The 17,853-nt window shown below is 34.1% G+C and overlaps 1 protein-coding gene across 1 annotated transcript; it reads left to right on the top strand.

Annotated features, from left to right (window-relative positions):
• The first annotated feature begins 224 nt into the window (after window positions 1-224).
• On the top strand, window positions 225-17,104 carry LOC111675690 (dynein beta chain, ciliary). The gene is made up of 14 exons (XM_046950002.1): window positions 225-1,624; window positions 2,205-2,471; window positions 2,766-3,811; window positions 3,873-4,865; window positions 4,920-5,681; window positions 5,737-6,328; window positions 6,436-6,684; window positions 10,100-10,576; window positions 11,205-11,569; window positions 12,799-12,937; window positions 13,565-13,731; window positions 13,830-16,601; window positions 16,658-16,852; window positions 16,913-17,104. The coding sequence occupies exons 1-14, from the start codon at window positions 305-307 to the stop codon at window positions 17,010-17,012; spliced, it is 9,444 nt and encodes a 3,147-aa protein (XP_046805958.1). The 5' UTR covers window positions 225-304; the 3' UTR covers window positions 17,013-17,104.
• Window positions 17,105-17,853: the final 749 nt, after the last annotated feature.

The following is a 17,853-nucleotide window of genomic DNA, read 5'->3' as shown; positions in this document are numbered from 1 at the left end:
TTTTATTTTATTTAAAAAGAGAAAAACGTGCACAGGCATGTTTGCTGGTCATTATTATTGTTGTTATATTAAATGTACACAAATAACTTAAACAAGGAAGTTAAATATGTGAATAGTTTGTGAATATTAGCAAAAGGGTTTTCCAATAAATTTAAAAATATCCTTTTAATTTAATTAAAAAAAATCATATTTGCAGCTTACTTTCAAAACCCAACAATCCACCACCCTCGAAGAACTTTTGAAACTTGAACTACACAAACATGAAGAGGAAATCAAAAATACCGTTGATCGTGCCATTAAAGAAATGAGTGTTACCAAAATTCTAGATGAGATTAAAGTCACCTGGTCTGATATAAAATTCGATACGGAAATTCATCAGCAACGTGCTGACATACAATTACTCAAAGTATCCGAAGGTCTTATCGAAACATTGGATGACAATCAAATGCAAATACAAAATATAGCCACCTCTAAGCATGTGGAATATCTTTTGGATAAACTCACCCACTGGCAGCGAGTATTAAGTAGTGTGGATTTATTTATAAGCAATTGGTTTGAGGTGCAAAGAAAATGGGTTTATTTGGAGTGTATTTTTATAGGCTCTCCAGATATAAGAGCACAACTGCCACGAGAAGCACAATTTTTCGAAGAAATTGATAAGGATTTTACGCAACTCCTTAAAGAAGTAACCGCAGTACGTTATGCTATAGTTATAGTGCAAGATCACCAGCATGTATTTTCTTCGTTGGATATACTGCAGAAACGTCTGTCGGTTTGTGAAAAGGCTTTAAATGAATATCTGGAAACCAAACGGTTGGCATTTCCCCGTTTCTATTTTATATCATCGGCTGATTTATTGGATATTTTATCAAATGGCAATAATCCTTTAGTTATTGATCGCCATTTTATAAAATTATTTGATTCTATTTTACGTTTATCCTATGAATCCACTACCAAAAAAGCTTTGGGAATGTTTTCTAAAGAAAATGATGAATATGTCCATTTCACCTCGTCCGAAGGTGTTTTATGTTCGGGCCGTGTAGAAATTTGGCTTGACGATCTTATCAATGAAATGCGCCGCACTTTGCATGAACTCTTCAAAAGAGCTTTAAATGTTTATCTGGAAAAAACTCGTGAAAAATGGCTTAATGATTGGCCAGCTCAAGTGGCCTTATGTTGCAGTCAAATCTGCTGGACTGCCGATGTTAATCGTGCCTTTGCCTGGATGGAAGAAGGTTATGAGGCAGCCATTAAAGAATTACACAAGAGACAAATAATACAACTGAACTCTTTGATTAATTTATTGTTAGGAGAACTAACACCAGGAGATCGTCAAAAAATAATGACCTTGTGTACCATAGATGTGCATTCTCGTGATGTGGTGGGCAAAATTATACAGGCACGTGTCGACAGTTCATTGGCCTTCCAATGGCAGAGTCAATTGCGCCATCGTTGGGATGATGACACTTTGGTGGGTGGCGCAAGTGGTGAATTAGAAAGGGATGCTGATTGTTTTGCAAATATTTGCGATGCTGAATTTCGTTATGCCTACGAATATTTAGGCAATACATCACGTTTAGTTATAACACCATTAACGGATCGCTGTTATATTACATTAACACAGGTATGTACATATTTGTTAAGGTTATGTGGAAAATAATTGTCTACACTGTTTCATTAGTAACATTAGATTTTAATCATTTATGACAGTACAATGTTTAGAAGAAGAACTTTTAAAATTATATGCTCGTAAAATTAAACGTTTTTAATTCGTTTTTCAATCTAAAGAAGTCTCAGATTCTCTTTATTAAAGCATATTATTTATTACTATCACTACCTATAGTGTAACCAACAATGAATTGATCGGATTCTATGTTTTGTCGATTTGCAATTCTGATACTAATATCACAAAATCATGCTTTTGTACCCCTTGTAATTAATACGATTTTTTTTCAGCAAACAGGAAATGGTGTATTATATTAACTCTTCTTATATAACAGTACAAACATTTAAAATCAAAAAAAAACTCATATTTTTCCATTTAAATTTCTCTTCTTTTTTGACGCTTCAAAAATTCACCAACATTCACGGTATTCGCAAAACTATTTCGCAATCATTACAAATAACGACTGCCAAAAATGAAAAACAAATAAAACAACAAACCAACGTCAACGGAATGCATATAAAAACGATGACACAATAAGTCATTGCATCTTGTTATGGGTGGTGCACCAGCCGGGCCAGCTGGTACAGGAAAAACTGAAACCACAAAAGATCTAGGACGTGCACTGGGCGTAATGGTTTATGTGTTCAATTGTTCTGAGCAAATGGACTATAAATCCTGCGGTAATATTTACAAAGGTCTTGCACAGACAGGTGCATGGGGTTGCTTTGATGAATTCAATCGTATCTCGGTGGAGGTGCTGTCTGTGGTTGCGGTGCAAGTTAAGACCATACAGGAGGCGATAAAGGTGAGTGGGTATAGAAGTGGCGGCGGGAATGTTAGTTAGTGAGTTATGTTCAACATGTTTTTAAAACTGTTAATTAAAACTGAAATTGCAAAAGGTTGATTTTATTTAGTTGTCTGTTACTACCAAGTGTGTGAGTGTACATTTACGTACATATGTATGTATTTGTGTGTGAACTTAAGCAATGAATTGATTACTCTTGTATTGCAATGGCTGAACAAAGCTTATTTGCCCAGATGCTGTTGATGACAGTAAAGATTTAAGTTTTATTTTTTTCATTATTTTTCATTCTCACAGATGCACAAAACATCATTCGTATTCATGGGAGAAAAAATACCTTTAGTGTCATCGATTGGCATTTTTATTACAATGAATCCTGGATATGCTGGCCGTACTGAATTGCCTGAGAATCTTAAGAGTTTGTTTCGTCCTTGTGCCATGATTGTGCCCGATTTTGCCTTGATATGTGAAATTATGCTTATGGCTGAAGGCTTCCAAGATGCTCGTTTATTGGCTCGTAAATTCATTACTTTATATACCTTGTGTAAGGAGTTGCTGTCCAAACAGGATCATTACGATTGGGGCTTGAGAGCCATCAAGTCGGTATTAGTGGTGGCTGGAACTTTGAAAAGAGATGACCATAGTCGTCCTGAAGATCAAGTTTTAATGAGAGCCTTAAGAGATTTTAATATACCCAAAATTGTCACTGAAGATATATCGATTTTTATGGGACTAATAGGCGATCTGTTTCCGGCTTTAGATGTGCCCCGCAAAAGAGTGTTCGATTTTGAGAAAACCATACGTCGAGCAGTCAATGATATTAAACTTCAACCAGAAGAAGGATTTCTAATGAAGGTAGTACAATTGCAAGAACTTTTGGACGTACGTCATTCCGTATTTATAGTGGGTAATGCTGGCACCGGGAAGACCAAAATTTGGCAAACTTTGCGAGAAACATATCGTATACAAAAACTTAAACCCGCTTGCAATATTCTTAACCCCAAGGCCTTAACCAATGATGAACTATTTGGCATTGTTAATCCTACGACGAGAGAATGGAAGGATGGTTTATTCTCTTCCATAATGAGGGAACAAGCTAATATGACAAACACTAACCCTAAATGGATTGTATTGGATGGTGATATTGATCCTATGTGGATTGAAAGTTTAAATACTCTAATGGATGATAATAAGATTTTAACATTGGCCAATAATGAACGCATTTCATTAAAGAAAGAAATGCGTTTACTGTTTGAGGTAGGTCATTTAAAAGCTGCCACACCGGCCACAGTTTCCAGAGCTGGTATATTGTACATAAATCCTTTGGATTTAGGTTGGTCTCCGTAAGTATAATGACCCTTTTTTCACTTTCATAGTTTTTTCATATTATTGTTTGGTTTTTAGTTACGTTTCTTCTTGGCTGGAAACTCGTTCTGATATGATTGAACGCGGTATTTTAAATGGACTCTTTGAAAAGTATTTCCCCAAGCTTTTACTAAGGCATAGAGATTTTCGCCGTATTATTCCCATCTCAGATATGGCTGTCATACAAATGTCATGCAATCTCTTAGAATGTTTACTTGATTCTCACGATGATACTGATGCAACACCCTCAACCAATGTCGTGAATCCTCATAGTTTACATCATAGTGGTGTAGCTCCCGATTCATTGGAATTATACATTGAATTGATATTTGTCTATGCCGTTATGTGGGGCTTTGGTTCGGCTTTGTATCAGGATCATATAATCGATTGGCATCGGGAATTCCATAAATGGTGGACCACAGAGTTTAAAGATATTAAACTACCTTCTCAAGGCACAATATACGATTATTATTTGGATATTAAATCAGAGAAATTTATACGCTGGTCGGAGTTAGCTAGTCAAAAACAAATAACCATTATACCAGAGCCCCACTTACCCATACAAAATATATTAATACCCACAATTGAAACTACTCGTCTGGTATATTTTCTAGAACTTTTGGTTAATCGTAATCTGCCCTGTATGCTGGTGGGTAGTTCAGGTTGTGGCAAAGGAGCCATATTTCGTGAATTCTTCTCTCAATATGCTAATGCTCAAGATTCAATCGATGGCTTAGGTATTAAACCACAACTTTCCACTTCAAGACGTTTATCTCAAGCAACTCCTAAATTAAAGGCGTTAGTATCCACCACAGTGCAAACAACTCACTTTAATTTCTATACATCCTCGGAAATATTTCAAAAAATACTTGATCGTCCTTTGGAAAAGAAATCGGGTAGAACATATGCTCCCTCGGGTGCCAAAAGTCGTTTGATATATTTTATTAATGATTTAAATATGCCGGAAGTAGATGCTTATGGCACCGTACAGCCTCACACAATAATGCGACAATTTATGGACTACAAACAATGGTAGGTCTAGTTTTTCGTAGATAAAACAGAAATTTTATTTTATTTATTTCTCAGGTATGATCGCCAATGTCTGCAATTGAAAAACATACGTCACTGTCAATTTGCTGCCTGCATGAATCCCACAGCTGGCTCTTTTACCATTGATCCTCGCTTGCAGAGACACTTTTGTGTCTTCTCTGTTGCCTCTCCTAGTGAATTTACTTTGCAATATGTTTATGGCAGCATATTAAGTGCACATTTAGAAAATCCCTGCAATAATTTCAGTAAGGAAATTAAATCCATTGCTCAGGTTTTGGTTAAAGTGGGTATAGCTCTGCATAGACGCATGGAATGCGCATTTCTGCCAACGGCCGTTAAGTTCCACTATATCTTTAATATGCGCGACTTGACACACATTTATCAGGGTCTGTTGAATAGCATGGGTGCTCCCAACGTGGAAACTAATAATATGGTCAGTACAAGAAATTTTGGGGGTACGATTTGTAATAAACCTGCCGATCTTATACGTCTTTATGTTCATGAAGCTTTTCGTGTATACCAAGATCGTTTAGTAGATCCCTATGATATTAAATCATTTCGCAGTTCTATACGCGATATATTCAAAAAAGACATAGAAGATTTTGATGAGGAATATGTATTCTCAGATCCATTAATATATTGTCATTTTGCTCAGTCGCTAGCAGATCAAAAGTACATGCCCTTAAAGAGCTGGGATTGTTTGTATCAACTGTTAATGGAGGCTCAGGCAAATTATAATGAAGTTATGGGTTATATGAATCTGGTTTTATTCGAGGATGCCATGAAACATGTGTGTCGGTAAGTTGTGTTTATTTGTGGTATTATTGTTTAATTTAAAACTTATTATTTACAGTATCAATCGTATATTGGAAAGTCCTCGCAATAATGCCTTACTGGTTGGTGTGGGTGGTTCGGGCAAACAAACCTTAGCCCGTTTAGCTTCCTTTATTTCCTCGTTTAGTGTTTTTCAAATACAAATAAAACGAGGATTTTCCCTGCAAGACATGAAGGAAGAAATTGGGGCACTATACATGAAAGTTGGTTTGAAAAATATGGCTTCAGTATTTCTAATGTCCGATGCTCAAATACCCGATGAATCTTTATTAATGCTTATAAATGATTTGCTGGCGGCTGGTGAAATACCTGAACTATTCAGTGATGATCAATTAGATACCATAGTTAATGGCATACGCAATGAGGTTAAACAAAGCGGTAATCTCGATACTAAAGAAAATTGCTGGAGATATTTTGTGGATAAAGTAAGACGACTATTACGTTTAATACTCTGCTTTTCACCGGTGGGTCAAACGTTACGTGTACGTGCTCGTAAATTTCCCGCCATACTAAGTCACACCTGCATTGATTGGTTTCACGAATGGCCAAAGTCAGCTTTGGAATCTGTATCACAAACATTTTTAAGCGAAATTAACACACAAATATTACCAGTAAGTAGTAGTATAAACTGCGATAGTCTACAACTACAACAATAACAAAATAAAAAAAAAATTACAAAATGAACATTAATTTAATTTTTCTTCGACATCCCTTGCAGCGTGAACTTATTAATCCTGTCGGTTGTTTTATGGCCTACGTACATGGTACAGTGAATCAGATTTCAAAGATTTATTTGCAAAACGAAAAACGTTATAATTATACGACACCGAAAACATTTCTCGAATACGTATTTCTATACCGCAAATTGTTGGTAGATCGAAGTGGTGAACATACAAGCCGTATACAACGCTTACAGAGTGGCATGGCGAAATTGGCAGAATGTGCACGTCAAGTAGATACACTAAAGGTGAGAAAAATTGAATTCATAAATACTTATACATATGTATGTATGAATGAATGTGTACGTGTTTCGCTTATGTATGAATGTATGAACAGGCGAAATAAAATGCAGAAAAATGCCAGAGTTTAAATGCAATATTTTTATTTTAGTGTTGAGTATATTTCAATGAAACTCGGTTCAGGAAAATTTAGTTTTCAGTAACAATTCCATGGAGCGTTTTTTAAATATAAAGATTAATATTTGGGTTTAATTTTTAATATATAATATCACAAGTTGGAAGTAGTTTCTGAATAAACTTTGGATATGTAAGCATTTGGAGTTCCTTAACACTTTGACGATCAAACTTTTTTGGATTAGTCAATTTAATATTTTGTTTGATTGTCGGTATCTATGGCCTCATAATAGCTACGATAAGGAAATTCTTCTCCTAGGTAACTTCTAAGTCTTATGTATCGTTTCGCAAATAAAGATCGGTTGACAGATTCGCCCTGATTGTCACTTAAACCGATATATACTAAAACTTGATCATTTTTGATGAAAAATGGAAAAAGTGTTTTAGAAGGATATCGCAGGATATTATCATTTTGAGTATGTAGTGACATCAAATTCTAAGAAATAACTTATTTTTCTTCGTAAATAACCATTTACTGTAGCTGTGTACTCAAAAGCTTGGGACACCGGTGTCCCGTATATGTGAAAGAGTAAATCGAAATTAAATCATGATTGTGCGAGTGTTTTTCGATCTTATGTATGTCGTATGTAATACAGGATGTGGATCATAAAGTTTTCAAAACAATAAACATGGTCCATGATTGCATTACCAGCCTTTCATGTAGTCTAATAATGTTTACAAGAAAGTAATTTTCGGATTTCCTAAATTGATCATGTACTCCATTTATTATTGTATTGTGTCTCGGATAAACAAATTGAACTATAGGCAATCAAAAAAAAATTTAAAAATCAAGATCAATCAGTAGAAACAGCTTCAGAAGGTTTACGCAAAACTAGTAGCAAGTGAAAACTAGTTGCAAGTGGAAACTAGTAGCATTATATGAAAGCAAAATATATTAAGTTAAAATTTTTAATTTCTCTAATTCATCGATTCTCTTATATCGATTATCAAAGAACACTAATAACATCCATTCAACACATTGAATATAACAAAAAAAATAATTTCATCTATTACATACACAGAGAAAGTATCGTGGCCACTGACTCTTAATTTATGAGTTTGTTGCAAGTTCCAAACACGCACAAATATACAAACACACACCCAAATACAAATACACAATCAGTTACACATATAACTAGACCTTTTTGCCACATTTACTTTTACTCCACTATCATACATTGTATATCAGTTTCCAGGTATAGTAGAGACATTATACACACCTTCGAACGACATTCAATTAGTGCGCGTAATTGAAACGTTGAATCCAACCAAAATGTGATTCGTAAATTCTTTTAAATCTTGTTTTTAATTTCATTCTTTCGTTATAAATTTTTTGTTTTACAATTCGTTTTTTTTTTCTTTTCTTTTTTTTTAATTTGCAACTATGAATGTGTGTGTATGCCTGACTGTTCAGTGTCTGTGTAAAATGAATTGAAATTGAAATAAATTTTCTGCTTCAATTTTTACTTCGTATCGTAAGTTTATAATGAAAAATGTTGCAACATTGAATGGCCTTCGTTTGTCACCCAGTTTGGCTTTTCATTAACCTCATGCACTACACTTTATTAATGCTTATGAATCGAAAAAGTTTCAATATTCTGCAGTAATTGAATTTAAAGTGAAACATTATTGTATCTCGATTGATAAATTTAAACTTGTCAACAGCATCATAATATTGATAATGGAACTATACATATATAAGGAGTGAGATCGAAAAATTCTTAACATACATATATGTTTATAAAAAAGAAACCACTAAACTTACAGCTTTATTTTTTTTATTTGATTCAAATTATTATTACAATTTACAAAAAAAAATATTTTTATAGTTTTAATCATCAGTGATGAAATTTTGAACCCTTTTCGGAAACCCTTCCATTAACGTTTTTAAAGTGCTTTCTGTCACTTTGCTCGAACATGTAGTCCATCTCCGTTTAAAATCTACCACACTTTTGGACACCTTTTTTGTACTCTTCAATTCTCTTTTAACAAGAGCCCAATATCTCTCCACTGGCCTTAGCTCCGGGCAGTTTGAAGGATTTGGTACAAATACCACATTATTGTTCTTGTACCACTCAAAGGCTTGTTTACCATAGTGACAGGATGCCAAGTCAGGCCAAAAATAAGTGGACACATTATGAAGTCTTATGAATGGAAGCAGCCTTTTTTGTAAACATTCCTTGATGTAAATTTCGGTATTTAAAGAGCCCGTTGTAACAAATGATTGGCTTCTTTTGCCGCAACTGCATATTGCTTGCCATACCAAGAACTTTCTGGGAAATTTTGTCTGCTTTTGGGTCCTAAACTTTTCTTCAACATTCCCTCGAGCATCAGCAACATAAAACTTTTGACCTGGAAGTTGCGAAAATTCTGCCAGAACATACGTTTCGTCATCCATTATGCAGCAAGAATATTTTTTTATAAAACTTGATTTCAACTTCCGTGCTCTGTTTTTGGCCTCTAAATTTTTAGCAGCGTTCCTGTCAGGAACTTTTTGAGCCTTGTATGTTTTTAAACCTGCATTAGCTTTAACTTTTCGTACCAAATAGTCCGAGCACTGAGCTAACCGAGCTGCTTTCCTACCGGATGTGTTGGGAGCTCTTTTGAAAATGCGTTCTATTTTTTGGCTTTAGAAACGTCATGTGGACCATTCCTTCTACCTGAACCAGGTTTTCTATCAACTGACAAGTTCTCCCGGTACTGTTTAATAACATTGGAAACAGTTTGACGGCAGACCTTTGTATGCTTGGCAAACTTTTTGTAAGACCAAGTTGGGTTTAGTTGAAAATATTTAATAATTTCAGTACGCAATTTTTTCTGGTCACTCATTTTAATCAGATTAACAAAAAATTAATATAATTGACATTACACATAATAACTGCCATGTTTTTCGATCTCACTCCTTAAAGCATTTAACTCAAGGCTGTAAAAATAAAAAGCCCTAAAAGTTAATACTTAAATGGCAGAAAGTTATTTTATTTTTATATTTAAGGCTTCTTTTAATTCGTTGCAACTTAACAAAAAAAGCTAATGTAACCGTCAACAAAGCATTCCCGTTTCCCATATATAGTTTATTTATTTTAACAGAACTAAATTCCATACAATACTTAGTTTGCGTTTGATAAATATTGACCTCTAAAGCTTAGGGCACTCTATGGTTGGAAATAATACAAATCAATAAATTTGCCAACAAATTGAATGAAACATTAAAGTAAATACTAAGAAAAATGTCCCCTCTTTAATTTTCAGAATCAATTGGCCGTACAGGAAATTGAATTAAATGCCAAAAATGCTGCTGCCGATAAACTCATATTGATTGTTAGTGCCGAAAGTGAAAAAGTTAAACATGAAAAACATATTGCTTCAGAAGAGGAGAAACGTGTGCGTATTATCGAAGAAGATGTTTCATTAAAGACAAAACTATGTGAAGATGATTTACGTAAAGCTGAACCGGCTTTAGTTGCTGCCCAGGCTGCTTTAAATACTTTAAATAAAAACAATTTGACGGAATTGAAATCGTTTGGTTCTCCGCCCAAGGCTGTGGTGAATGTCTGTTCAGCTGTAATGGTTTTATTTGCTGTCAATGGTAAAATTCCCAGAGATCGTAGCTGGAAGGCGGCCAAATTAATGATGGTTCGAGTGGATCAGTTTTTGAATGATTTAGTAAATTACAATAAGGATAATATACATCCAAATGTTATAGAAGTATTACAGGAATATTTAAAGGTAAATTAAATAATATTTTCACAGTGATTGGATTTTTCTTTTCTTAACTATATTCCTTTCCTACACAAATACAAATTTTCGCGATCCTCTTAGTGATCAGTTTTGCTCAGTTAGCATTTTTTTTAATTTTTCTGTTTTTTATTTCAATATCACCAAAAAGTGAAGAACAAAGAACAGATACCCAGATCTGAATTGAATACTTTTGTAACTTCATCACTGTATGATATGTATCGGAAAAAGCCTCCAAAATGAAATTGAACGATTCAGTAGCTAATATCACGATAGTTGATTAAAGCATTAGAATCCTTATTTCTTTCCTTAATCCTTCAGATCAAGTGCATAGAAAGTAAAGTAAATTTAGTTTAACAATTAACAATTCGGTACTGTCACGAGGATCCATAGTGCCTAACCAGAAAGTCTGAACTACACTTGCTTTCTATGGATAAAATCTCCTCACAGAGATAAACAAAAAATAGCTTCGGATATTAAAGTAGATGAAAAACTACAATAAGAACTATTATACGTTTTCGAACATTGTGTTGGAATCCTTACATATTTCTTTCATCCTTTAAACATCCTTGATTTGTAATTTTTTTTTTATTAATTTTTATAAAATTTCACCTTCCAGGATCCCGAGTTTAAACCCGATAAAATCGTTCAAAAATCGGTAGCAGCTGCCGGTCTATGTGCCTGGGTCATCAATATACATCGTTACCATCAAGTTTTTCTTATTGTGGGTCCCAAACAACAAGCGCTTAAAGATTCGCAAAATGAATTGTTCACTGCTAGAGAGCGTCTTGATTATCTCAAGGTGAAAATCAATAATTTGGAACGAAAACTAAGTGAAATTCAAGCTGAATTTGAAGATGCCATAAAAGAGAAACAAAAATGTCAACATGAGGCTGATAAAACTACGTTCACTATCGATTTAGCACATCGTTTAGTTAATGGTTTGGCCAATGAGAATATTCGTTGGAAGGAATCTGTACAGAAGTAAGATTTCTTAAAATCTAAAGTTATTTTGCATAAAAAGTACTAGTTTTGTGACTTTTTCTTTAGAAGGTGAAATTATTGTAATGAAACATATTACACTTATACACTTGAAATGTTTTCAGAGAATTGGGAATGTTAAGTAACTAGTTCTTTTAGAAATTCTTCAACAACCAGGCCAAATTTAATACAATATTCAATGGAACCTAGCTTATGAAATTTTAAAAATGAAATATGAAACTAGCAGTTTTATTATTCAATTGTCCATTATAAATGCTGCAATATATATTTCCTTGGAAAACCCACAAGATACCCAATACTTAAGTGCAACTTATCTCAAGTTTAAACAATTTATTTTTAAATTCATTGCCCTCATAAAGCTACACAAAACAAAAGCGATTATTAATATATATATTTATATTTATGTACGAACTTATATGAACTCGTATAACAGTTCAGCACACAGTTCACATAAATAAGGCTTCATTTATGTTGTAATAAAATCAAACAACTTTTCAATTGAAAAAAATTCCAACATTATGAAAAGGAACCACACTCATCGTAAATTATTTACAACAATTTCTGTTATATAGCAGTAACTACGTGATACCAGCATCCTTGGTGTACTTTTAAAAAAGAAAAAAAACTCAAATATCAAAACCATTTTCCTGATAAAACATCAATATACATATCTATTAAAGATGAATGGAAATAATAAAAATAGCCCTTTTTAGAGTTTCTTTCATCTTCTTACACTTCATATCAATTATGAGCCAATATATATATATCGTGGCCACAAGTAGACATGATCATACTTGAACACTTGTAGACACAAGATATGTATGTATAACATTTGACCAATTTATCGTCTGTGTGCTACAAATAATTACCCTTCTTCATTGCATTAATATTTTTTGTTTGGACTCGTTTTGTTTTAGCCATAAAGAGGAAAAACTCTTAATACGAATTGCTATCAATATCCCATGAATGTGTAACATGTACTTGTTTTAATCCTTTTGAGAAAGACGAGGATGATGATGTTGTTGAGGATGGAAAAAATTGACTTTCATTTTTCGATTTCCGTTTCTCGTTATTATGCTACACATTTCCTTGTTTTTTTTTATTCCATTGCTACCTCACTCACTCACTTGACTATTTCTTTTACTTTTTGCTTCCCTTCTCTCTCTCTCTCTCTCTTCTGATGCTGACGTTGTTACTGCTGCTGTCAAAAGTCTACAGAGTAAGAGTTCGACACTACCTGGTGATATCCTGCTAATTTCCTCTTTTCTGTCGTATGCTGGTTGCTTTACACGTCGTTATCGCGAAGAGTTGCAGCAGAAAATGTGGATGTCAAACTTTCGTAAAATTCAAGTGAGTATGTTATGTATGAATGTTATAGATACGAGTATATACTTGCAAAAATGTTTGTGGGAGTTAAAACTCTTTATTATTTGGTTTTGTAAATTTATTCCTTCAAATTAAATTTCTTAAACCAAAGGGCTTAATTTTTAGATTTTACAAGCATGTGAAATTACATTATCACTCTTTAATAAATTACATTAGAATTTAAATTGTGAAATTTATGCTAAGGCCTTTGGTTTCTAGTAAGTGACTGACAAAGGATAACAAAAAAATTTAGATGTTAATTAAGTTAAGCATGCCAAACAAATATTGCTGCTGCATTTTAAATAAAGCTAATAAAAGCCCCTGATCTTAGTTTACCTGAGAATGTTGATAGTCTACTAGATCTACTGAAATGTTTCTGTCATTTCTTGAGAGATTAATTCCTAATCATGAAACTGAAACTTTTTCGACTAGTTTTTACATTCTTTAAAATTACTTAAACAGAATCTGAAATTCTACTTGAACATATTATTCCATAATACTAATCGAAAGTGGGTCGCAAAAAATCAGAAGAGGGTCTCATGAAATATTATTTTATAATATGCATCAAGAAATTAATTATTACAAACGAGTTCATATTTTTGTTTCTTTCAGCCCCCTATTCCGCACACGGATTGTCGAGATCACTTGTCATTGTTCACCGATGATGCTCAAATAGCAACTTGGAATAATGAAGGCTTGCCAATGGATCGTATGTCCACAGAAAATGCCACTATTCTAGTGCATTCCACACGTTGGCCTCTTATGATTGATCCGCAATTGTAAGTTTAGCCATTAAGTGAAATTTTAACTTCATTTACTCCTTTCTACATCCACAATAAATCGTTTACTTTTTGTCTTTGTGTTTTGTTTTTTGAAGACAAGGCATCAAATGGATTAAGAATCGTTTTGGGGATGACCTAATCATAATACGTCTCACACAAAAGAATTTTCTTGACATCTTAGAGAAAGCCATGTCTAATGGAGATACTGTACTCCTCGAACAAATTGAAGAAACTGTGGATACTGTACTTGAACCTTTACTCAGTCGGGCTCTAATTAAACGTGGTCGTTTTATAAGAATTGGTGATAAAGAACTTGATTTCAATCCTAAATTTCGCCTTATACTCCACACAAAACTAGCAAATCCTCACTACAAACCAGAAATGCAAGCTCAGACCACACTCATTAATTTTACTGTAACTCAAGATGGTTTGGAAGAACAGCTTTTAGCGGAAGTGGTTAAAATAGAAAGACCCGATTTAGAAGAAATGAAAACGAAACTAACCATACAACAAAATAAATTTAAAATTTCCCTTAAGGAATTGGAAGATGATCTTTTGGCTCGTTTAGCCTCTGCGGGAGAAAATGTCTTGGATGACTATGAACTGGTGGCCAATTTGGAGTCTACTAAGCATACCGTTGATGAAATAGAAATAAAGGTGAATGAAGCACGTGTTACTACTCTACAAATCGATGAGGCCCGTAATATGTATAGAACGGCCGCGAAACGTGCCGCCATTTTATATTTTGTACTCTCAGACTTAAGTCGTATAAGTCCCATATACAGATTTTCCTTAAAATCGTTTATGCATGTCTTCAGGCAGGCTATTGTGGTGGCTCCCCCATATAGACAATATGACAAACGTGTTGGTTCTTTGGTGGACTCAATAACTTGCCAAACATTTTTTTACGCCTTAAGAGGACTTTTTGAGATAGATAAATTGACATTTACCGCTCACATGACTTTGCGTATCTTGGCTGCTACCGAACAGATTTCTTTAGAAGAAATAGATTTTCTTTTGCGTTTTCCTCATGATCCCAATACCTTATCACCTGTAGATTTCATAGGACGCATTGCTTGGAGTGGCATAAAGTCTTTGGCTTTAATCGATAATTTCTATGGCATAGATAAAGATATAGAAAATTATCCCAAACGTTGGCGTAAGTTCTCCACCAGTGATGTGCCAGAAAGAGAACAATTTCCGGGTGAGTGGAAGCATCGCACACCTTTGCAAAAGTTGTGTATTATGAGAGCCTTAAGACCGGATCGTGTTACCAATGCAATACGTTTATTTGTGGAAGAAACAATGGGTCAAGAATATGCCCATGTAAAAACTTTCCAATTAGCAGATATTTTTAGTGAAATTAATGCAGCCACACCCATATTTTTCATACTTTGTCCGGGTGTTGATCCTATATATGACGTAGAAAGACTAGGCATGCAATTGGGGTTTAGTACTACAAACGAAAACTTAATTAACATTTCCCTAGGTCAAGGACAAGAAATCGTAGCAGAACAGGCTATTGCTAAAGCTTTGGATACTGGACAACAATGGGTGGTTTTACAAAACATACATTTGGTGGCTAACTGGTTGCCAACATTGGAAAAACTTATTGAAAGCATAACTGCAGAAAGCGAACACCTTACGGAGTCCAAGTTTAGATTGTTTATAAGTGCCGAGCCAGCACCTGATCCTCAGTATCACATTATACCACAAGGTATCTTAGAATCTTCCTTGAAAATAGTAAATGAGCCGCCTTCAGGTATGGCTGCTAATATGCATAAGGCTTGGGATAACTTTTCACAAGAAACATTAGAGACCTGCACCCAAGAAGCAGAGTTTAAGTCGATACTCTTCGCTCTTTGTTATTTTCATGCTGTCGCTGGTCAAAGGCGTAAATTCGGTCCCTTGGGTTGGAATAAGGTGTATCCTTTTAACATAGGAGATTTGACAATTTCCGCCTCGGTTTTACACAACTATTTGGAGGGTAGCAATCGCATACCTTGGGAGGATTTACGTTATTTGTTTGGTGAGATTATGTATGGTGGGCATATAACCGATGATTGGGATCGTAGATTATGTCAGACTTATTTGGAGGAGTTACTACAGCAAGATTTAGTAGATGGCGATATGAAATTATGTCCTGGATTTCCCTCACCTCCAAATCTAGACTTTCAAGGTTATCACAACTATATTAATGAAATGTTACCGGCTGAATCTCCATTGCTGTATGGCTTACATCCGAATGCTGAAATTGGCTTTCTAACCAATGCCTCGGAACAATTACTCAAGACTGTATTTGAATTGCAACCCCGTCAATCTGAACTTAGCACAGCTTGTGGTGCACCACGTGAGGAATTAGTGAAAATAATGGCAGATGATTTTCTAGATAAACTGCAAGTGGAATTTAATCTCCAGGCTTTATTAAATCGTGTAGAACGTAAAACGCCTTTTGTGGTGGTGGCCCTGCAAGAGTGTGAACGCATGAATAATTTAATATGGGAAATCAAAAGATCCTTGCGGGAGCTGCTGTTAGGTTTAAAAGGAGAACTTACAATAACCTCGGAAATGGAACGGTTAGATCATGCTCTCTTTTATGATCATGTACCAGAGTCTTGGACAAATTTAGCGTATCCCAGTATGTTGGGTTTACAAAGCTGGTTTGCTGATCTCTTGCATCGCATTAAGGAATTGTCTTTGTGGCTAAATGATTTCAAATTGCCCTGTAGCATATGGTTGGGTGGACTCTTTAATCCACAGAGCTTTTTAACGGCCATTATGCAGGAAAGTGCTAGAAAACATGATCTCCCATTAGATCGTATGTGTTTGGCATGTGATGTTACCAAAAAAGATGTAGATAGTGTGACGTAAGTTTAGATGAAATATATTTTTGTTAAATATAAATTATCTTTGTTTTCTTTAGCTTACCTCCTTTAGAGGGAGCTTTTATACATGGTCTCTATTTAGATGGTGCTAGCTGGGATTGTCAGTTAAACTCTATAGTGCCTTTACATCCTAAAGAATTATTATGTCCCATGCCGGTTATTTTCATTAAATCTATTGTTCAAGAGAAACAGGATCTGCATCGTATCTATGAGTGTCCTTTGTATAAGACTAGGTAATATTCAGTATTTTTAAGATTTTAAATAAAAAAGTTTGCTAAATGATTTCATTATAGATCGCGGGGCAATACTTATGTTTGGACTTTTAATCTTAAATCGCGTGAACGACCCTCTAAATGGATATTGGGTGGAGTGGCTTTACTTTTACAACCTTAACTTAAAAATTCACCGATTTTAAAGCACTTATTATGCAAGACGCTGTTATTATTCTATAACACTTTGTAATGCACTTATCAATTGTTTGTTAATTAAAATAACATTTTAAAATCATTTAAATGAGTTGTTTAATTGTAAGAGATTGTTTTTATATATAGATTACTGTAAAACGGGGCTATTTTATCGATCGGTGAAATTTTTAACCACCTGTATCTTTTCATTCTTCTTAAACAAAGAAATTTCTATTGCAATTTCATTGAGAGAAATGCCATTGAAAATTTTCTTGTCAAATTGTGATCGCTTACATGGTCAGCTCACATTTTCCATTATTTTTACTTTCTCTCTGACCCAATAGTAAATATGACATTATAAAGATCACACTTTCCATTTGCACATTTTTACGCTCTCATCCAGGTGGCAAGAGTAAATTTCGCAAAATTTTGTATTTTATCTTCATTTTTATAAAAAAAAAATTAAGTAAATATTATAAAATAAAGAACACATGTAAGATAAACTAAAATAATATTTGTGTCTTCTCTATATCTCTTAATGTTTAGAAAGAAACAAATAACTATAAATGTGTTATAATTTATATGTAAAGATTTAAACAAAAATATTTTTTCATTATCAGGGCTATTTATTCATATAATTATATATGCTAGTGTATAGTGTGTGATAAAAGTTTACGTATAGAAAATTTGGCATAAATTCCTAGCACTGATTTCAAATTAAGAATTCAAAAGAAGAGTTACTATGAGAACAATATGGGAGCTATGTATGTGAAACATTTACCCATTTCGTTCAATTTCAAAAGGTCTTACGGTGAGGTCATAGTTTAATA

The sequence above is a fragment of the Lucilia cuprina genome, chromosome 4 (genome assembly GCF_022045245.1).
Source record: "Lucilia cuprina isolate Lc7/37 chromosome 4, ASM2204524v1, whole genome shotgun sequence".
Classification (NCBI taxonomy): Eukaryota; Metazoa; Arthropoda; class Insecta; order Diptera; family Calliphoridae; genus Lucilia; species Lucilia cuprina.
The sequence above is the reverse complement of the archived record's forward strand: the minus strand, read 5'-3'. Positions and strand labels throughout refer to the sequence as shown.

Bases quoted from the DNA above. Each gene is read 5' to 3' on its own strand.
- LOC111675690 (XM_046950002.1), top strand. From the start codon at position 305: ATGAGTGTTACCAAAATTCTAGATGAGATTAAAGTCACCTGGTCTGAT. The intron at 6,685-10,099 runs GTGAGAAAAATT...TTTAATTTTCAG, and splicing joins GTCAAGTAGATACACTAAAG to AATCAATTGGCCGTACAGGA. The intron at 16,853-16,912 runs GTAATATTCAGT...ATTTCATTATAG, and splicing joins TGTCCTTTGTATAAGACTAG to ATCGCGGGGCAATACTTATG.